General features: G+C 36.0%; 1 protein-coding gene across 1 annotated transcript in view; it reads right to left on the reverse strand.

Annotated features, from left to right (window-relative positions):
* Positions 1-3,337: 3,337 nt before the first annotated feature.
* The window catches only part of NR1D2 (nuclear receptor subfamily 1 group D member 2), a 28,534-nt gene continuing 8,195 nt past the window's right edge, over positions 3,338-23,676 (reverse strand). Inside the window, exons 2-8 of the mRNA XM_045537924.1 lie at positions 22,010-22,276; positions 21,032-21,120; positions 18,879-19,023; positions 15,797-16,422; positions 13,900-14,085; positions 12,336-12,546; positions 3,338-6,692 (exon numbers count right to left, since the gene is read on the reverse strand). Of these exons, the coding sequence (XP_045393880.1) occupies positions 6,496-6,692; positions 12,336-12,546; positions 13,900-14,085; positions 15,797-16,422; positions 18,879-19,023; positions 21,032-21,120; positions 22,010-22,276 (1,721 nt within the window). The 3' untranslated portion in view covers positions 3,338-6,495. The remainder of the gene's footprint in view (positions 6,693-12,335; positions 12,547-13,899; positions 14,086-15,796; positions 16,423-18,878; positions 19,024-21,031; positions 21,121-22,009; positions 22,277-23,676) is intronic.

The raw sequence follows: 23,676 nt of genomic DNA on the forward strand, positions 1-23,676 counted from the left end.
AGCTGAAATTAAAAAAAAAAAAAAAGAAGGCTCTGGAGCCCAAATGCCTGGGTTTGTAGCCCAACCCTCTACTTAGTAGCTATGTAACCTTGAGTACATTGTTTAAACTCTCTTGAGCCTTAGTTTCTGTGTCTGGAAAACAGACTGCCCTCTTGGGGTTGAGAGCAAACGAATTATATGAAAATAGTGGTGCACTGGTAAATGTTTAACAACCAGTTCTCTGGGAAGGAAAAATGTGTGTATGTATTTATCATTAATTTTACTGAAAATACATATAAGCACACAATTTATAAAATATACAATACTCTTTATTGTAAATTCCATATAAGCAATTCTCACAGAATATAGTGTCCTTGATTTTTGCCAAAGTTGCACCTGACAAACTAGTATAGTTCTGACAGATTGATATTTTAATGTATATTAATTAGTAAAACAAAAATAAAGCAAAAACAATGTCAGAACTTATCAATGATGTGTATATCTTTGCTGAATCAGATAAATTTCAAATACTAGAATATTTCTTCAAATTTCTGTGCTATTCACCATGTAATGGCTATAGACATGACACATTTTACATTTAATCTGTATTAACATTTTCTCCATAACTTTAAGTCTAGAGAATCTACAAAATAATAAATCAAATCCTGATTTTTATTGTATTTGCAGATTTCCATGGTATGAATAGTCCCCCCCTAGACAATTTTGAGTTATCAATGTGCCATCACTAGCAGGAAAGAGATGTGCAGGAGCACATCATTATAAAGTATTTCCACCATACAGATAAAAATTAAGGTGTTTAACCTCAAAAGCATAAACAGTAAATAGTAAAATAATTAGAAAGTGACAGATTTGGAGTACTACCTTTTTAAAATACAATTCATGTAAAGATTACACAATTTAATTTTTAATAATGGTCATGTTTATAACAACTGGCTCCCTAAATTCCTGGAAACTAACAAACAGAACTCACAAGCCCTTACAAACCAGCTCCGGCACACAATGGTCAGAACAGCAGTGCCTGGCAATTCTTCTTCCAGCTGCTGTGACTGGTAGCCATTGTACTCCATGTGCACACAACTGCCCCAACACTATCTGAACTAGTTCCCTGGCTTTTCATGGAACTTCATTTTGCATTTGGATTTAAAAAAAAATCCTGATACATATTCAATAAATGTGTGCAATTAATAAATGACTACACCATTATTCTTTTCCTTGAAAATCTTGTCAGATAAAACAGCTTAGAAAATGAGCAACCACTGTAGGGAGCAAAAAATTAATCAGAAGAAAATGAAAAGTAGGTGCTTTCCACTTTGGAAACTACCTTATTTGCGTTTAACTGGAAACCTGAACAGGAAATTAAACAGCTATCGTAGGGGGAAAAAAAGATGAAAACAAGCAAAACAACTAAAGAGGGGAAAAACTGCTTGGGTTAAGGATAAGGTCTTCAAAGAAAAATAAGAGATAGAAAACAAAAAAATACATAGAACTTACCTCAGAGACTTTAGAAGATCATATTTGACTCTGCAGACTCCAGTAGGAAAAATAGGAGAAAAACTTCAGGAACACCATATTCTTCTGTGGATTCTGGTTTTGAGTCTTTTTAAAAGCACCGATCCCACCCCCTCCAGTAATTTACATTAAAATTTATGAGGCAGTATTTACTAAATTAATTCTTCTTGAAGACATTCTGCTTGGATTTAGGTTAACTGAACACTGCCAACCAGAAATTACTTTTTTTTTTTTTTTTTTTTGAGACAGAGTCTTACTCTGTAGCCCAGGCTAGAGTGAGTGCCGTGGCATCAGCCTAGCTCAGAGCAACCTCAGACTCCTGGGCTCAAGCAATCCTACTGCCTCAGCCTCCCGAGTAGCTGGGACTACAGGCATGTGCCACTATGCCCAGTTAATTTTTTCTATATAGATTTTTAGTTGTCCAGCTAATTTCTTCTGTTTTTAGTAGTGACGGGGTCTCGCTCTTGCTCAGGCTGGTCTCAAACTCCTGACCTCCAGAGTGCTAGGATTACAGGCGTGAGCCACCACGCCCGGCCTCAGAAATTATTTTTCTTTGCAATATTGAATTAAATCTACTGTTTATTGGAGAAAAAAAATTTTTTTTAAATATATGGGAATTGCTAACTTTGAGAGCATGTTTGAGGAAAGTGCCTCAATATTAAGGAGAGGTTCTGAGCTTCCTCCAAGACTTCCCTTTAGGTCTCCTATACCCACTCCACTCAGTGTGTTCTACACAGATCTGATACTCTGATATCTTGAAATCACCCCACAGCAACCAACTCTCACATAGTGAGTAACTCTGATGTGGCTACTAAAACACATGCAATAGCCATGTCTAAACTTTTAGACAGACTAAGAAAATCCAACGTAACAAATTTTAAACATAGGCCTGAGTGTAAAAACTAAAACCAGATCCGTGAACTGATTTGTCATTACTCATGTACTCACAGGCGTTTATTTCTAAAATTCAGAAGGAATTTAATTCCTTTTGTTTTCCATCAACCACACGTTTATTTGGAGCTCCATGTTTTCTATTAGACCATGCAAAAAAAGGAGGCAAAATGATAATTTGTGCATTCCACTGAATTTTATCAACATCCTGATCAACAACCATATGGTTAACAAGGGTTTTTTCTCCTAAAAGTACACTTTCCAAGAAGTCCCAACGAGTGCTCAGCACAGGAAAAAAAGGTGGGAGAGGAGGATTAGTGGAGAAAGTTTGGTGAAAATGGCACCCACTAAACCCTTCCTTAAAGGATCATGACACACATTAGCTAATTAGAGAAGAGGACTGATATAAAAACATCTCAGTATCCCAGGATTTCCAAACTTAGTTGATCAAGGAGCCCATTATTCCCAGCTAAGATCAATTAATATTCACAGAAAAGTAGTGGACATTATTGCTCTAAGAAACACTGTAGGTAATGCAGTTTTAAGTAATTATCTTAACTTTGCCAGCATGGATACAAACAGTGAGGAAAGGGAAAAGGGGTGGTCTTGCTGCAAGGTCTTACCCCATTCATGGCCAAGGCTAGACCAAGTACCCTGTTCGTTCCTATCTCACCATCTCCTGCCCAGAAAGACTACCTTGTCATACACAAGGAACCATTATTCAGGTGGCATTATAGAAAACAGCAACAGTCCTTGCTGGAATCTCTAAACAAACTCTGAATCTTTTTTTCAGAAGCCCTGTGTATATACATTGCCCCATGTTGAAGCACAGTTTTATATCAAGAGATCCTGCTATGCTCAGGGGAAAGATAACTTGTAGTAAGTTAAATTATAAATAGCCTTACAAAAACATTCAGGTAGACACCAAACACCACACTTGGTTAGAAATAATATTTATTATTCCCTCCCCCCATGTACAGGTTACTTCTCAGAAACATGAAGATATTATCCATGTCCTCTTCAATTACAGTTCGTAAAAAATAAACTTAACTCATATCCTGTCAACAGTATATTTAGCATTTTTTAAAACAATAGCCATTTTATTTTTCCATGTTAGTTCAAGAATAGCTTCAAGTTTTATCTTTTGGATCAAATCAAGTCGATCTTTGTTTATCAGTAACAATCTCCTGACAGAGCCCCTCCCCCCAACCCCTAAAAAAATTCTATATCCTAAGTGATAAACTCTTCTTGTACATTCAGCAAACTTTATATCAGAAAAGAAAAATTGAGATAGGTATTTACTTTCGTGCACAGTAATAAATCTAGCTGGGCTTCTACACCTTGCTTTGCAATGATGTTTACATAAAATAAATCATCTCTTATCAAGTTACAATGGTAATTTCTTGAAATGTAGATATGAAAGCTATACAGTTAATCCACTGAAATTTCCTTATTTTTTAATCTGTAATTAAACCATCATCATAAAAACAAGCTTCATCCCAAGGTGTTTCCCCTTTCCCTCAGCTATTTCCCTTAAAAAGCCTGAAGCCTCTCTCAGATCATGTAAAGAGATACGTTAAAAAGCACAGAAAAAAAAGTTTTAGCTTGCTGACATAATGCCCTTAAGTTTGCTGACATAATGCCCACATTTTAACTTTAAAATATAAAATCAGAGTTAAAGCATCACTTAATTCATACAGTACATTATTAATCAACAGTGTCCCACCAACTCAGAAGTTTCCTAAATTGGTTGTCTTCTCTGCATTTAGTAAGTTTATAACCAATGACTCAATCAAAGAATGTGCTTGTAATAGGCTGCTGGTCTAATTTTGGAATCAGAAGTTTCATATTGGGCTATTTTCAAATATAGAAATACTATGAGGGGCATATGAACTATTAATTTTGTTTCCCATTACCTATAGGAAGAATTTATTCAAATAAAATTTTACAAGACAAAATGCAAATCTATATACCTATATAGAGATGTATACATGTATATATTGAACCTAACTAAAGTTTTATAAGCAATATTAACATAGTTCTGGTTACACATTCCTAAAGACTTAATTGTTTTAAAGATACATGTTATAAAGAGGCTTATGCAAAAGGCAAAAATTAAGAATCAACATGATCTTTGAGGTTTTCCATATTACTTCAAAAAGCTGTTTCTATCCCCCATAGAAGAAAACTATGCATTTGTTTATCTTAGGAAAAAAAAATTATAAAAAGATAATGCTATCATGTAAATTCACAAAAACTATACGGTATATCCCATAAAAGTCATACCTACTAAGGTAAATCACAATTATGGTTTATATTGTATTACAGACATCACCATCGCCTTTCCTCTTTAATAATGAGAGGGTTTAACTTTTTTTTAACTTACTTAACTAGTGCCACAGAAATTCAAGTCCCAGTAGCAACAAGTTAAACAAGATTACAAAATAAGGCATTCTGCTCACACATCATGAAAATAACAGGCTTAGTACAGTAAAGCGGGCTCTTATTTTTGCAATTTTATATAATCCAAACATTTTAAAGAAGGCAATCTTTAACAAAAAATCCAATTAATTGCTATTTTCCAGGGAAACAGAAAAACATACACATAATCCTCAACTTTGGCTATTTCTCCTACTGCCATATACAGAGGCTGATCTTATCTATTTAATAAAACCCACTATTAGAAATGTGGATGAAATGTCTTTGACTATACCATTTCTAAGCCTGTAGGTCACGCAGTAAATGATTTTTCAAATTATAGATTATATCTAATTTGACAAAATCCCTGTAGTGTTATTTAAGGAAAAAAAAGTGGACTCAGAACACACATGGGCGCGCGCACACATGCCATCATATTAAACAGTTTCCTTAAACATTAATTGTTTCTCCAGAAAGAATCAAAATTCTTTATCATCAAGCTGCAGCATGTGTATAAGGGGCAGCAATGCAACCTTTTTCAGCACAAAATAAGAATATGAATGAACTTTTAAACAACTAGTACCTTGAACCAAAGATTTTACCAAAGATGAACTCTAAAATACATATTTGTTGAAATTTGGACTTAACTGCCTGTTGCACTTTTACATTAAGTGTTGCTTAAATAAAAATAGAGCATAAATTCAATATTCTACTGTCTAAACATTTTAAAGCAATGGTTATATCATCATCAACAGGTAAAATGCACCTAATTTGGGTCTTTTGACACCTCTTAAGTTTATTGTATGATAAAGTTCTTCACAGTTTAAAATATTGTGAAGAAATATATTTAACTATATTCACATATTATGTACACATACTATGTATCTGATGTACCCATAAACTTTTAATATGTGTGTATCAGTTGGATACCCCACACATACGCAGGAACCCTGAACAATACGGTTGGTGTAGACTGTGAAATGATTTCCCAGAAATGCTTAGAAATAAGAAAAGAATATTATTATGAATAATTATAACAAAAATTTTACCTTATTTACATAGTGCCTATCTCCCAAGAGGTAAATATGCTTTATAGACATTTTTTAGTATCTCTGTGAGAGGCATTGGGAATATTATCAATTCTCATTTTCTACAACGAAGTAACCTGCCCGGGATCATACACTTTAATAGCGGCAGAGTAAAATACAGACAACGGAGATCTCCTAACTCCAATAGTAAATTCCAATTAGTAGATCAAATAGCCTTGTGGTGGTAACAAGATTTCCATCATTCAACAGAACTTCTACCACAAAGAATGAATTTCTAAATCCTCGTATACTTGTGATTGTGCGTTATATTTATACCACAGGGAGATCAAAATGGTTTTTGGTTTGGCAGATGAAAAAGTCTAACATTCAGTGTGATTATAATTCAGTGTAACTTCTCCAGTTTAAGTGCGACACAGCTGATTGGTCTATCGGGGAGATGCGGTCAACGTCTAATCATGGCTGAAGAGCTCTCAATCCAAACAGCCATTGCATGATTACAGAGATAGCCTACAATCTTGTATTGTCTTAAAGGTCTTTTCTATCTCCACATATGGTATACACATATAAATAAGCATTTTAGCACAAAATGTACAGTTAGCCTCAGTTCATGTTTAAATAAACAAAGGCCTTAAGGGTGAACTTTAAAGGCCAAGAGCTCCTCAGAGTGCATGTTGTTTAAAGATCGAAGGTCTGGCAACTTTAGAAGTAGTTTTGTAAAAATAGAGGCCTCATTTGGATGGTTTTTCATTATTAAGGTCCTTAGTGCACGGATGAGAGTTTCCTGCAAAGCCTCCACAGAGTTGACGTTTTCTATTCCAGATCGATCTAATGAGAAGGAATACAGAAATAGAAAGGAGAGGAAATATTATTAACATTAAATATAAATATAATTCTTGCTCATAAATCTCACTAATGAATTTAAAACAAGGCTTTATACATTGGAACAAAGGCAAAAGATATTTGACCAATTTTTTAAAATCTCAATGGCAAATTTTCCAGCTATTTACTATATTATAAAGCATATATATCACACAGTACATTTGATAAATCAAACTTCTTCATTACTTAGGAATTTTTTTTTTTTTTTTTTTTTGAGACAAGAGTCTCACTCTGTTGCCCGGGCTACAGTGAGTGCCGTGGCGTCAGCCTAGCTCACAGCAACCTCAAACTCCTGGGCTTAAGCAATCCTACTGCCTCAGCCTCCCGAGAAGCTGAGACTACAGGCATGTGCCACCATGCCCGGCTAATTTTTTTCTATATATATTTTTAGTTGGCCAGATAATTTCTTTCTATTTTTTTTTTTTTTAGTAGAGACGGGGTCTCGTTCAGGCTGGTCTTGAACTCCTGACCTCGAGCGATCCACCCGCCTCGGCCTCCCAGAGGGCTAGGATTACAAGCGTGAGCCACTGCGCCCGGCCGAAACAATTTTTTAGTAAATTTAGTATAGCCTAAGTACACAGGGTTTATAAAGTCTACAGTAGTGTACAGTTATGTCTTAGACCGTCACATTCACCACTCACTCAGTGACTCACCCAGACAAGTCCTGCAAGCCCATTCATGGTAAGTACTTATACGGGTGTACCATTTTTTATCTCTCATACCATATTTTTACTGCACCTTTCTATGTTTACACATGTTTATAAGCACAAATACTTACCATTGTGTTACAACTGCCTACAATATTCAGTACAGTAACGTGCTGTACAGGTCTGTAGCCCAGGAGCAATAGGCTGTACCATAGAGCCTAGAAGTGTAGTAGACTATACCATCTACTTGTATGCAAATCTATACTCTGTGATGTTCATACAACAACGAAATCACCTGATTCATTTCTCAAAACGCATCTGTCATTAAGTGACACATGACTGTAACTGGTTTCGATAATAGTATCATTAACTTATAATACCAAAAATTGAAAAAGAATGACAGTGATCCTCACAATCAAAATAACCTAGATGGGCAAAGAAAGAAACAATTGGTAACTTGGGAAAGATATTTGGGCAGGAACTAGTATTATAAGTAATTAGTCCTTCAGTGAATATTTTGTGTTGAGATAACCTGTATTTCCTTATACAATTCAGAACTTCACAGAACTGGATGCCCACACTTAAAAAAATGTAAATCATATTAAATTTTTCTGAAACCTTAATTTCTAAAAGCATGGTCTTTTATGATTTCAAGACCAAAGAATCTAACTACAAATCTGGCTGGATCATAAACAATCTTCTGGAGACTGTAATGTTAGAATGCACACACTGAAGTGGAAATTCATCTTCTAAATGACACACTAACTGCTACACTGCTACTTGTACAGTTTAATTTATGACACATCTATCTTCTACTTCCTTAGTTGGTTCTTCATCTCACTCCCAAGCCTGTACTCCTCACCAATCTAAGTACACTGAATTCTTACAGGATGAAAGTCAAATACTTTTGATAAAAACCTCTATGAAGACAACTGAAATCCAATGTGCCTTGGCCTCACACCTACGTGCCAGTCCCTAATCTTCAACTGAAAGTGACTACTGTCATTTTATACAACCTGAAAAAAAAAACTTACCTTCCAGATATAATTCCCCTTTCATGGTACCATGATTCTTTCAATCTCACAAGCAAATTATCAACATTTGAGATTTCACTGTCCCTTACCAGCTAAAGCTATTCTGTTAACAACCAGTATAACGGAAAGGCTTTGAAGCCAGACTAATGGGAGTTCAAATACCTGCTTACCCAATTATTAAAAATGTGACCTGGGTAAATTATTTAACCCCTCTGGCTCCTCAAACCCCTTGCTTATATAACTGAGGATAACGTAACCTAGCTCAAGGAGGTCTGTTGTGAGGATAAAATATATAATGAGATCTAGAAATTAACAAGCATTTCTTCTGACAACCTAAAAAAACACCACAAAAACAAACAAAAAAAAACAAGCAGGCAACTATAGATTCCAAGGCAAACAGAAAGGTATTTTAAAGATAAACAAACTACAAATGTTGCTTAATACTAAGCAACTGATACGGAACAGAAATAATCCATTTATTACCTGATGCAAGAACCTGATTCATCCCCATGTCAGGCTGCAGAGATTTACACTGCCTTTTCTATCATTTCAACCCCACTGTGTGAACAATATGAGCATTACTTAATCATAATACTGTAAATGCTGATTTTTGACTTTTCAACTTTGAAAATCAACTGATCAACAAAGCATGGAACAATCAGTTATAGAACAAGATATAAATGTTTTAGGCCAGGTACAGTGGCTCATGCCTGTAATCCTAACACTCTGGGAGGCTGAGGTGGATCACCTGAGCTCAGGAGTTCGAGACCAACCTGAGCAAAAGCGAAACCCCACCTCTACTAAAAATAGAAAAAATTAGCCGGGCATGGTGGCACGTGCCTGCAGTCCCATCTACTTGGGAGGCTACGGCAGGAGGATCCCTTGAATCCAGGAGTTTGAGGTTGTAGTGAGCTATGATGAGACCACTGCACTGCAGCTGGGGCAACAGAGCAAGACTCTGTCTCCAAAAAGAAAAACAAAGAAGAAGAAGATATAAATGTTTTAATTCTTGACTACATAAAAGAAATGGTGTAGCAAAAGCAGCCAGGGAATAGAGGAAGGGGAATACTCTCTTCCCATGTAATAAGAAGATTCCATCTAAACTACCCAAGACAGATGATGTGAAAGTGAAGGATCGAAGAATGTAAGTGTATTATAATTATAAATAAAACCAATAAAGTAACTGAAAAAATAAAACTTATGAAAACTGAGAAGGAAAAGTGAGGGCACTTTTATTTATCAGTTATATTTACCAAATAAAAAGAGGTACAAGCATTATATTCAGAGTTGGGTAATCAACCATCATAAAATTAAAAAGAAAGATGGTTAGAAATCTGGTTCTCTGAAGAATAAAGATAGGAGTAGAGGAAAAAAGTAGAGACTTTTTACTTTATATTCTTCTGTAGTTTTTGAATTTTATTTTCCTGTCTAAATAATGTTTTAGAAATAGCTAGTCATTTCTAAGTGGTAAAGATTTAGATTTGACATGAAACCTCTTACGTGTGTGCTTATATATTTTCATGTATAGATATAACAAAAATAAGAATACATTGTATTCTTTTATAATCAGTCTTTTCTGCTTAGTATTTCAAACTTTTTTTTTAATACATCATACATCAGTAAACAGGTGGATGGATGGATGGATAGATAGGTAAACGGACAGAGACTTCCCCCAATGTTAACAGTGATCTTTTCTGTTAAGGATATTATCTTTATTTTTTTTTATTTCAGCATATTATGGGGGTACAAAAGTTTAAGTTACGTATATTGCCCTTCCCCCCCATCATCTTTATTTTTACCTTAATATTTTCCACATTTTCCAAGAACCAATATTAAATTTATAATCAGAAAAAAACCCAAGGTTTTTGCAAAGAGAGTAAAACAAAATAAAAATTGTATTCCTAGTGGAAAATATAAATGAAGTAAGTAGGAAGGTTCCTGGTATATAGTTCCCCTTCACCCCTTTGCCATCATTTCTTTCTCTGAACTACCTCTGGGACGTGGTCCCTTCTACTTCATCTCCCTTGCCCTAACTTATTTCAGGGAGCTCATCCCACGGCCTCATACCCTAATGTTATCTCAACAGCCTCTCATCCTGACTGTCCAGCTCTAATGACATACCTGTCTAATCTACCCACAATAAAAATGCAGAACTAATGTTAAACATCACTTTGTTCACTCCTGATCATTCCTCTATTTAAGAAGTTACGCTGACTTTCCACTGTCCTGTATTTTGGTAAAATTTCTCTGCTTAGTTCTCATAGCTATTAGTCTATAACCTGGCATTCCCCTAACTCCCAAGCTTTGTGTCCCCCTCCTCTTTGATGCACAGTCCAGGCTTGGGCCACGTACCCCTTCCCCAGCCCTATCTTGTGCTCTCCCACACCTGCCTTTCCATTTTTTCTTCACTGGGAAAACCTACTAATCTAATCTTCAAACTCCAGGTCCACTTCTATCTTCCCTTAAAAAGCCTTCCAAGATGATTTCATCTTCCATATTGTAACTCCTACTTACCTCAGTCAGAACTACACAGTTTAATACCATAAAGCTTTTTGTGTAGTTCTGTGTCACCAAATATTACATAATACTTTGAGAATAAGCTTGTGCCTTAATGCTTCTTATCTCTACCTGAACACCTAACAGATAAGTCATATTCATAAAATAAAGAATTTAACAAGTATTGATTATCTTTGGTTTCACAATAATAGGTTTATTAATTTTATGTCAACTCAAACCAATACTAATTACTTAAGAGATTCTGCAAATGGTAGGTAAAATGTAAAAGACACTACAAGGTCGGTAAGAAAATAGGCATGATTTATTGACACATTCTTTCCATAGTACTTCCATGCCATAAATGCATTTTTAGTTATCCAGGTAGAGCTGGTCAGAAAAGGTAACCAAATTATGCGTAAGTCTTTATTTATTCCACTGATGTACAGGCCCTTTAAGAACTTTCTCTCCTTTAAGAGTTACTAATTTATAGTTTAGCTGCATAATCAGAGGCCATAATTTATAACTCTCACAGTGCCTAGCAGCAGGAAGCAAATGGAAAACTTAAAGTCATATCAAAATACTATAAAATTCCCAAAAAATGTTTTAAAATAAAGTGATACCTAAAAATGGCTGGCACTAACTTAGATGTCCCCAGGAAAAGTCAGTGTCTCAGTTTCCAAATTGCTGTTGGGAATAACAATCTCTGCCTTAATAGCTATTATATGAATTGAAATACTTTGGTCAGAAACAACTGGGAAATTGGGACACATCATCAATGACTCATGTAAATGAACACTAAAAACTCAATAACCTTGGTCACTCATTCAGTGACTGAGTATCTCTTCTATGCCAGACTCTCACATGGTGCAACCCCTTCCTTTGACAGGATAAGGAATCCAAGGCCCAAAATGATAAAATTACTTACCCAAGTCACACAGAAAATACAATGGTACAGCTGGGCAAATGGCTACAACTCGTAAGTCACAGTCTTTGCAACAAACAATACTAGCACCTCTTGATACTTTTAACATTTTCAAGTAACCTACATTATATTTTAATTAAAACTTAGATTCATATTAGAACCACCTATCTGGAGATATACAATGTTCCAAAAAATAAGTCCATGAAATAAAGATTTAGACTCATAAAATTATGAACAAAAGCTAAAGACTAAGAGTGGTAAATGCAAGAGGCCCAGATCTAAATATTATTTTATTCCTATAGCACTTTGACTTGTACTGTTATAATTTAGAAACATAATTATGCAAAAAATAAAAGGTTCACATAATTTAGCATCTTTCTTAAGGCCTTATTCCCTCTAGATAGCTTGTTAGAACCTAGTTAACTGCCACCTTCTCCCTAGTTGGTCACTATATGCTAGGTGTGGCACAATTTTGAACCAGCTTGCTTACCTGCAGATACCAGGACAACTGCTGTAAACAAACTCATTTCTTCATCACTAAGTTGGAGGGCATTTAGCTTCTCACTAAATTCAAACATAGAGTTTAGCAGATCGCCTGCTCCCATTGAGTGTAGATCATCCACACTATACTTCTTTCCACTTAAAAAGGTGACAGTACGCTCCTTTGCATCAAATAATGATGCAAATCGTACCATTAAAACCTGAAAAAAGAAAAAGACTTAAATGTGTTTGGATAAGTTTAATAGTAATACTAAAAACGAACTCAATGTTCAAGTCACTTGTAAAACATCCCACATATTTTTTAAAATTCCACATATATTATAAAAGAAAGTTGTAAAAGAAAAACTGAGTTTATTTTTACCTAGAACTACTCTATCAAGGAAAATTCACTACTAAAGTAATAAACACTCCAAAAAGAACATCAAAGGAAATTCAAGCCACCAATGGCAAAATATTTGAGCCCTGTGATACTATGAAACTCTATTAACGAAGATTCTAAAATGCAAATATAAAATTAAAGCAAACAATAATGTCAGGAAGTTTAAAACTGGGCCCTGGCCAAAGGCACTGAAGAAACTCTTTAGGCAGCCAAGTATATCACATGGTGTCTATGCTCTAAGTAAAAATAGCACCATTTCAATGCAGCAACACTTGGAAACACCAAAACACCAATGCAGCCAAGGCAAATGCAGCAGATGAACTCTTATTAGACTACTTCAAGAAACCATAACCCAAAGAGACTATACACAAAGAAAACAATCACAATCAATTAACAATTACATTACTTACCTACCATACTCCCTCTATTATACTATTAATAAATCCAGGGAGAAAAGCTGAAAATATATCCCTGGCTCCCTTCTCCTATTGATCAAAGTTTTAAAGATTTGGCCCACCAAACATCAACTTCACCCCCCACACACACAAAATTTCAGAGTTACGCTTTAAGTGAGGTCTGAGTAGGTCCCAAGGCTTCTCACACCTCAGCAGCGAAAGTGAAGCCCTAGGGCAGGCTGGAAGTGAAAGACACCTAACTAGTACCAGCAGAGGCACTGAGTTTGTCCTACCAAAGTTGGCAGCAGTGGCTACCCAAGCCCAGGCAAAATACATCACTGCAAGAGAACCTGGAGTAGGAAAATAACCAATGATCCTGAAGCAAGATCTGAGATGGAGCATAACAGATGTCTCACACATCCTCAAAATATTCTACAATCTCCTAAAAGACAAAAACCACATTCTATTCATCCTTCTTATTCTGTACTGAATATAGGAAACACCAGGCTAAGCTTTCAGTAGCTGTCTAACATTCTACAAAAACTGCTAAGCCCATACATGAAAGCAATACTGGAACTTGGAGTTCACAAGCTACAAATACAGAACACTTACATTTCAAGTCCTAAGTAACTCTTGATTTACCTACTCTCTTCCCAAAATCCTGAGATGACTATTCTTTTGTTGGTGGTTTCAGATTCTGGACTATAAACACTTAGAAAAAAGTGAAAACATCCACGATTACAAGCTCTGCATCAATATTCAGGATAAATAAAACTTACCTCAAAAGTCCCAGCCTTTAAAAGGTTGACTTGGTCATGCTGAGAGAGATCTCTGAACCCGGGAATACGCTTTGCAAATTCCACCACTTCTTTCACTGCTGGAGTGAAGCTCATTGAAAATTCTTCCCAGATTTCATGCCCCGATTTATGAGGATCCACATATGGAGACTTACTCATTGGACAAACCTAGTATACACAAAACAGAAAAACTCTTAAACTGTACCAGGTGGTAAAGAAAAGTCAAAAGTGGCATCTCAATCATCAGAAACCCCAACATGAAAATTGCCCCCAACCATGAGTAAGATCTACTGATACTAACGCTTTCTCCATCTGTTGCTCACCTTCCTATAGAAGGCCTCTTGACAACCTAATTTAAACAGTAATTAACTTACCATAAAGATGTAGCCTAAGCAAAAATACTATCTGTAATAAGCTATCTCAAAAACCTGTTGCACAGGTTTAAGAGCTTATTTTGTAACACTGCTGCCACCTTATGCTGGTATGTAGTGCTTTATGGTTTTCAAAACAAATTCACACATATTTGTTTCTCAATCCTGTTAGTTATGGCAGATTATAATTTCCATTTCTTAGATACGGGAATGAGACTCTGAGAGGTTTAGTGATTTATCCAAACACAGACAGAAGTCATAGGCCTAAGCCCAAACCCACATTTAGTTAATATTTCAAAACTTTCTTATTTCTAAATAGGCAGAATTACAATGTGATAATTTCCAACAGGAAAAGATAGCAAGGTGCCTCATTTTTTAAAAAAGGTCACTGACCATTTATTTCATAAACAATGGTATGACCACTGACTTCCACTTGTTCAACTGACTGCAGATACAAGGTGTGGCTTCTAAAATGAAAAAAATAGGAAGCCAAGAAGTTAAAAGAACACTAAGAAGATTATGAAATATGCACCATTGACTCTATTAGCAAATTTAGTCTTTAAATTTTCACTAAATCCATACACGATCCAGGAATTGGATGATTATAAAACCATGGAGAATATCATGAGATCAGAACCTAAATGCTTACGGATTTTTCCCTCCTTAAGGCAGCCACTATGTCTAACAAAATATAATGTCCATGGAATCAAATACTTGTAAACAACAAAAAAATCTAACATCGAGATTGAAGCAGAGTCAACTATTTTGAAAATGAAAAAAAAGACTTTAATTACCTGGCAGTAGAAAATAACAAGCCCTATTCAAAGGACCTCATGGTTTAAACTGGAAATGGTGCAGTACTGCTGTTTTTGATGAAATTTTGGCTGAATATGAACACTGTACTTTCATGTGGAATGTTGTATTTGATAAAAAAAAAAAACTTGAATGATATGAATAACATTAATTCATCTCATAGGATGAAAAGTCTGAGAAAACCCTTAGAAACTAGCCTATTAAATTAATATTCCTAAATTCTCAAACCATAAAACATCTATATTCTATATCCAAAGAACTTTTTGCATTATAATAGTTTAAAAAAACCAAAAACCTCTTCCCTTAGAAATCAAAGAATTTCTGACTATGACAAGCTAAAAGATCAGCCCTTTGAGAAAGCCCCAAAGCTAGTAGGGTACTAATTAATCAGAATGCTGAAATTTTCAAAAGGATTTCCAAGAATTAAAGGATAATTCTGCATGAATCATATTTTAGATAAAATCTTAATCCCAATCACAATATCAATCAAATCACATGCTTATACCTAGCTCTGTGTGAAATTAGGTCATTCAACAAGTATTGTTCATTAGAACTATTTGACCTAAAATATGCACAAAAACTGATTCTATAAATCTGGCACCACCCCCCTCCAAGTTGGTATAGCCCCCGAATAAAAGAAAACCTTCAAAAGCTTTCCTTGATACAAGGTGAGCAAAAAATTGATTTCACTATACCAGATGCATTCTCCCTCCAGTGTTGCACAGGTAACTATTCTTGTTCTCATTCTGAGAAAATCCATCTATTGGAATTCTATCACATACTCTTTGAGTATAAGCATTGGAGAAGTTCACACAATGTCCATTTGCAATACAAATGGCATGCCCATTTGGATAATGCATTATGTTCCTCCCTTTGTACTGTCCATTGAGATGCTGCTGGCTTTCACTACAGGGGAAATGGCTAAGCCCACTGCCACAATGATCATGATTTAAATTATATTGCTCCATGTTCTTTGGGATCCTTTCTCCTCTCTGGGGCTGCATGGTCTCAGCTGAGTTTTCACGACGCTCTTGATTATACATAAAGGTATCCTTGTGGGCTCTGGTCACCATGCCAATCACTTCTTCCTTTGCAAAATCAGAAGAGGGAGGAGGAGAGCTTTTGATGCTTTCTTGATCCAGCTGGGGCTTGGGTCGCAGCTGCTCCTGTGCTGGTAAGGCTGTCTGTTCATGATGTTCTACTAATGTGTCATTCTGCAAGTGACTACTGAACTGGCTGTTCATCATGGTCTTCATCGCACTTTGCATTTCAATTAGCATCCTCTGCTTTTCACGTTTAGGAATACGACCAAACCGAACAGCTATTGAAGAAAAAGATATTTAATATCTATATTCTAAATAAGACCTGTCTGTACAAAAGAATAACACAAAATTACCCGATAGTCATACAAGTAAAGAATGTATCTAAATGTCTCTGGCCCAAATTTTTCTAAATTTGCTGGTCTTTTTTTTTCTTTTCTTGAGACAGAGTCTCACTCTGTTGCCCAGGCTAGAGTGAGTGCCGTGGCGTCAGCCTAGCTCACAGCAACCTCAAACTCCTGGGCTTAAGCGATCCTCCTGCCTCAGCCTCCCGAGTAGCTGGGACTACAGGCATGCGCCACCATGCCCAGCTAATTTTTTTCTATATATATTTTTAGTTGGCCAGATAATTTCTTTCTATTTTTAGTAGAGACGGGGTCTCGCTCAGGCTGGTCTCGAACTCCTGACCTCGAGCAATCCACCCGCCTCTGCCTCCCAGATGGCTAGGATTACAGGCATGAGCCACCACGCCCGGCCTAAATTTGCTGGGTCTTGATGCACCAAAGGAAGTGGGAGAGAGAGAGAAAATTTTCCATTTTTCCCCAAAACAAAGGTAAGGAAAAGATCTCCTGGGTATTTTATAAGCAAAATCTAAGAAAGAAATATGAAATTAACTAATGAAAACCACAGTTTGAAGCAGACCAGCATTACACCGCATCTTATTAACAAACCTGAGGGCTCTGTTCTCAAGAAAGCATTGGGATTCAGCTACCCACATCCATTAACATTAATGGAACTTAGTATGTCCAATCACTCCCTGCACATCTGACCCTTGTCAATTCATTTTTATAACCTTACTCTCAGGATCTAACTATTAAATTATCAGGTCTCTTCTTTTCGGCTTCTTAAAAAAGAAAAATCTTTTTTTTTTTGAGACAGGGTCTCACTCTGTCACCCCAGCTGGAATGCAATGAAATCATCACAGCTCACTGCAACCTCAAACTCCTGGGCTCACACAATCCTCCTGTGTCTGTCTCCCGGGTAGCTGGGACTACAGGTGTGCATCGCCATGTCTGGCTAATTTCTCTATTTTTTTTTTGTAGAGACGGGGTCTCACTCTTGCTCAGGCTGGTCTCAAACTCCTGGCCTCAAGCAATGCTCCCATTTCGGCCTCCCAAAGTACTAGGATTACAGGCATGAGCCACCACACCCAGCCCAGAAAATTTTAAAAGAAAAAAAAAAATCCACGATCAATGGAAACACAGTTATTAGAAAAAAACTTGTTGGATTTTAATTAAAATCAATGAAATAAGTAAAAATGAGATCAGTTATCCTCCATTCTTTTATAATCTAGTCTTAGAAGGTGTCCTGTCTCTAATAATCCTATCCCTTACTAAGGGAAAGAAAAAAGCTTCTTTCTAGTCTAATATTTATACAGAGATAATAAAAATTCAACATACCCTCCCAGAAAGCCTTACTAATCTACATGTAGCCCCTGACATGATCACTATCAAAGACAAACAATTTTATTGTGCCTCAAACTTTACCTCTACTCCTTCCTTCACAAATGATTGCCAGGTTTATTCTTTTTGGGCAATCACAATATACATTGACTATTTTTATAGCACTAGTACTTCTAGACTATTTAAAAAATTTCAGACAACTGAAAAACAAAACATCAATTGCTGAAATCTGTTAGTCAAGAAACTCCTTACTGCAATACTCTATTTCTGTATCAGTAAGACATTAGAGTTGGAGTAACCTAAGGGATTGCTTCAACGACCCTTCCCTAGATAAATACGAAGTTCATTCTTAGCAATTCATAAGTAACCCTACTAAACTAATCCCTCTGAAAACCTCACACCACTCTATAATGTTATTTAAAACAGAAACTATCCAAAAAAGATGTCCTTAAGCAAAATAAGGAATCACATCTTCCAAAGATGTCATCCACAGATAATACTTGTAGTCCCATAAATCACCACAACTTTTACTTTTTAGTGGGAATGGATCATGCCAGAATTGAGGAATCACCTTTACTCCAGACCCTAATGTTTCTTTCAAATTTGCATCTCCTTTCCATGTGTTCAAAATCTGTGCCCCAAAAGCACATTATCATTTCAGGGCTAAGAAAGCAAGGGAGATAATTCACATAGGAAATGGGTTCCTCGGTATTGCTAAGAAATCAAAAAGAAAGAAGAGCCAAAGATTTCTATATCAAGAAAAACTAGATCTTTTTTTAGGAAAAAAAAGTAATCAAATTGTATAGAAAAAAATTGGTCTTTTTACAAGAAGCAGAAAAAAAAGTTGAGCCAAAAGCTGTTTCTGGAATAATGATGCTAAAATTTGACTTTAATGAATTTGGTGTCCTACAAGAAATCAAAACATGTTTTTTGAAATCTGCTTCACCCAAAGTACAAAAGGGCCACTGGTAACTGGCTTACAGCTCTGGTTTATGCTAAGAAATAAAAGCCAAGCTCCATATACTTTAAGAACACTCTTTTAACTGGGAACATACCATCTCTTGACATTCCAACAGAAAGACACTTTTTGAAGCGACATTGCTGACATCTGTTCCTATTCATTCTCATTATAGAACAGTTTTCATTCTTCAGGCACTTCTTGTACTGGATGTTTTGTTGAATACTTCTTCGAAAGAAACCCTAAGAACAAAGGAAGATTTCCCCATCCATTTAAGAACATCCAATTGAAGTCCTTATAAGCACTGCCCCCATACCAACTATCTAGTATATGACTAGCTACCTGGGAAATAACTTTGGCTTAAGACAGAGGGAAATGTAATATTGACATACAAAGTCTAAATGGATTTGTACTGGCCTGAGTAAGTACCTATACCTAGTAGCCAAGCAAAATTTTTCTTCCTATTGGAGATCATTTGTACTTGCCTAAAGCACCCCTTGTAACAGCTACACTGTAACTTGCTACCAGATCCTGCCTGCAGCCTCATTTTCCACCTCATACTTTTAATCACATACAAATTCCAAAACTCTTGAAATATAAATGCCTAATTCTTAAAAAATTTAGAAATGTGTTCGACAGCTATAATTCCCTCACTAGACTTCTGGATTACATTAGTAGAGGATGGTTTTTCCTCAATTATCATCTGCTAACACCAGCAAAGCCACTTATACATGCCAGAAGTCCCTGGCTACACATGTCAGCAACAGGTGTGTGTTATACCACATACCCACAGAGCAGCTAATGATCCAAGGAAAAACTGTCCCCAAATAGAAGGCTACAAACAGCTGCCTTTACTCCGCAAACAATTTAAGTGCATGCTCTGTGATAGGTCCTCAAAGATCTCCAGCTTAATGGTTCCAGGTAGAACAGAAAACTCAAGAACACAATTAACAAAATTATTTTAAGCGCATTTTCCTTGAGTATCTTAACTATACATTTCATGAACCTATATTAAGTAGTTGTGGAATATAACATTTTATATTTTATTACTGTGATACTATACACTTGACTTGGATGCTACAAGAGCCGAGCTAGCCACATTTTTAAGAGAGTACCACACAAATGTGTATTTAACAAGAATATGCAATTCCACTCATTCAGTTCATACTTTTATTTTCTAGTTATAAAGAATGATGCCTGCTCCAAAATTACTTCACGTTTGTAAAAAGAAAAGCAAAAATAAAAACAATATTTGAAAATTACTTCACGTTTGTAAAAAGAAAAACAAAAACAAAAAATATATATATTTATAGAATTTTTAAAACAGTGGAAAAGTGCTACATCTATTAAAAATACTGACTAGTCTTGTGAAGTGACCTAGCCATTAAAAGCCACCAAACTTGTAGTTCATTCAGAGCCACTCTAAAAAATAGTTCCTCTCCCATCATGTATATTCATTATCTTATTCACCCACCATATCCTGCAAAACTAGATTCCTTCTGGACTTAACTCAGAGAACAGCAAGAGTATGTGTCCTCACCATGTTAATTTTTGATACTCAGGAGAAAGAATTGTGCCAGATTTAAAAAGAGAGAGAGAGAAAGAGAAAAAGAGAGAAAGAGAGAAAAAATCCCTATACATAAATAGGGAAGTAGAGACTATCTCATTTGGATTTGACCAACATTCTAATAGCTATAACTAGGAAATATTCAACTAAACTTAGAAATAAAATGTAGCTTTCTCAAGTGCTCAATTTATATTCAAGATTATTTTACTCCCTTAACATTATTTGTTAAGACATCACATTTTTTACAAGTATTCCCCTCCCAGCACCTAACAGGTCAGAATTTCAAAGTATCTGATGGGACCTAATTCAAAGCTTGGCTTCAACTAAGTTCCAACAAGGCAGGAGAGGTGTCTGGTCTGTTTTGCTCCTCACTGTTTCCCTACCACCTAGAGCTGTGCCTGGCACATTGATGAATGAGTATGTGGTGCACTTGGTTTCACACCATAAGTACATTTAATTGAGATGGCAAATTTATTCTGATCAAAATCTAACAGAAAAACGAAATACTTTGAATTAAGAATATTTTTCAAAACAAGTTATGTTTATAGACTACATAAAAAGCTTAAAACTTAAGAGAAGCAGACTTCTCTCTCCCAGATTATCAATTGTGGAAATTGGTAAACCTAACCCCAACTTCTTTAATCCCAAAATCAGTAGCTTAAAGAAACAAAAGCATGCTTTACCTTACAGCCTTCGCAAGCATGAACTCCATAGTGGAATCCTGACGCCACATCCCCACAGACTTTACACAGTAGAACCATGCCACTAAATTCTAGGGCACAAAGAGACATGACATGAAAAGGTGGAACTGTCTGTTTTCCTTCCAATTGAATATTTTATTTCATTCAATTTGCAAGTGATTTAAAAAGATAGATACCTACTTTTATAATGTAAAAGAAAAATCTTTACATCAAACTAACAAATCAAAGGTAATCACAGTTTTCTTTTAAACACAGCTTATGGCACTGCCAAAAATATCTCCCAGGGCTGGTTTTTTCCTTTCCTGGTGATTTTAAATTGAAATATTGTATATTTAGTTACTTTATACCAGATATGCAACCAGAACTAAGAAAACAATTCTCCTGGAGAAGAATTAAGAATTCAGAGGCAGTGAAATCAACCAATAAAAAGTGCAAACAGATGTCCCCAGGCAGCTGTATTCACATACAGGAGCTAGATAGGTCCCATCTCTTCCTCACCCTCCCCTATACCAATCCTTGTTATTAAACACTTCCACACTCAATCAGGAGCCCAAAGCCCACTACTCATTTGATTATCCCAATCCTGCTTGGTGTCTGTCCTAATCTCAAATTTCATGACAAGTAAACTCCCTCCTACAATGAGCAGTACTGTGAACAAGATTCAGTACCAGCAGTCCAGAAGAAAGGTTAACTATGAAGATGTGGTAAAAGGAGGTACCCTAAGGAGGTCAGGCAGAATATATAATCATATATCTTGCTCTGAGGCAAGAATCAATTGTGTCGGCCCCAGATTATAACTTCTAAAATCATCACTGATTTCTTCCCTAGCTACTGATCTATGATTACCCAGAAGGGAGTGAAAATTATACCTAGAAATATAATAGCTCCCTCAAATGACAAGTTAGTAAAATAAGCCACATATGAAATTAATGGCAGCAACCGTTAGAAAACTAAACTTACTTGTCACACCACTATGGCTTTTTGTCATCCCAGGTGCACTCGATTTGCTTGTTTTCATAGAACAATCTATTCGATCATTCTTCAAGATGCCTTCAATATTAGAGAGATCACCATTCTTGGGATTACCATTGGTATCAGAATTGGAGCTGTTTGGAGAAGATGGAACAGACGAGGAGGAGGACTGGAAACTATTCTCAGAACCCTCACTGTGACAAGAGGCAGGGCTAGAGGCTGAGCTGGAAGAACTGATATAGGCAATCACACCTCCTAGAAGATGGGGAAATCAGATCATTAGATACAAGATACTATGTATTTTTTATTTTTGCAAATCTCAACAGTAAAGCCATCATCTTTAGAAACACACTACTGAGAGCTTAGCACAGAAAGGGTAAAAAAAAAGAAAAGAAAAAAAGAATAGGCTACTGATATTAAATGTTTATTTACACCAAAAGTAAAAAGTAACTTATTTCTTATTATTCTTCCTGCTTCCACAAAGTTCAAAGCCCGTAAAACTCCTACTGATTTAAAAGGTGATTAAATCACTGGCTTGGTTATTCTGAGCACATGCATATCCAAACCTAAAGCTTTTCATTTTCTAACCTTTTCCTAAAAGGACTGAAACACATTCCTGAGTGACTTCATAACTTAGAGGAAACAAACTGTTTTGGCCGTAAAAAAACCTGGTTCTGGTCTTCTTTTTACAGTCTTCATTATACCTTTATCAGAAACAAGCCTAGAAACAAGTTCATCATTTGTCTCCCCTAGCACTTGGCTAAAATACAGGTTAATCAAGAACAGATGTAACATTTGGAACTCAGGATAAAGTAATTTATCTCAAAATGGGGAAGCTTTCATAGCCATTATTCCCAGCCTTTCTGTTCTGATGCTCTCTGAAGGCTTCTATGACGATCCGCTAATGCTCCGCTCCATACTCTCCCAGATCTCCACCCCAGTCCGCCATTGGACTTGCAGGCACACTCATCTCTAAGCAGCTCTTAAGAAATCAGACTCACTACTTACTTGTTCTTCTGACTCGCTATTTATAGATGCTAAAGAAACTGGAAGGAAGAACACATGCTGAAACAGAATAATAGTAAGGCTGAAGCGAATTCCCTCTTCACAGGGCTACTCTCAAAGTACAATTCACAACTTTACCAATATAACCTCCACAACCCCTCTGAAGACTGGTCTTGACCTCTTAAATACTGCAAACTTCCCAGGTTGAGAAAGAGCACTTAAAATTATTCTCAGGATATAATTTTAAACTTCTTTCCTCAAACAGATAAAATGTTCTAAAGAGAAAGAAACCTCTTGGCCAAATATATTATTTTTCCAAGTACCAGGCCAAACAAGTAATTCTCATCCTCTCTGCCAAGGTCTACTGTGGTTTCATTTCTTCTTCCCTCCATCATCAACAAACATTTATTGGCTTTTCAGTGTGCATTATATACAGAAGTTAATTATATCTCTTCCATCACTGTCCTGAACTCTTATTTATACCTACTATTTGCCTGTTTCCATCTATTTCTCAACTAGACCATAAGCACCTAGGTGCACAGTGTCTCTTAATTCTCTGTACATGCTTTACAGGTAATAGGCCTGCCATACATACTTTTTAAGACCTACTCCTCTGCATTGTGAACCTCACAACTAATAACACGGACAGA

This window comes from Lemur catta, chromosome 1, assembly GCF_020740605.2.
Source record: "Lemur catta isolate mLemCat1 chromosome 1, mLemCat1.pri, whole genome shotgun sequence".
NCBI classification, from domain to species: Eukaryota; Metazoa; Chordata; class Mammalia; order Primates; family Lemuridae; genus Lemur; species Lemur catta.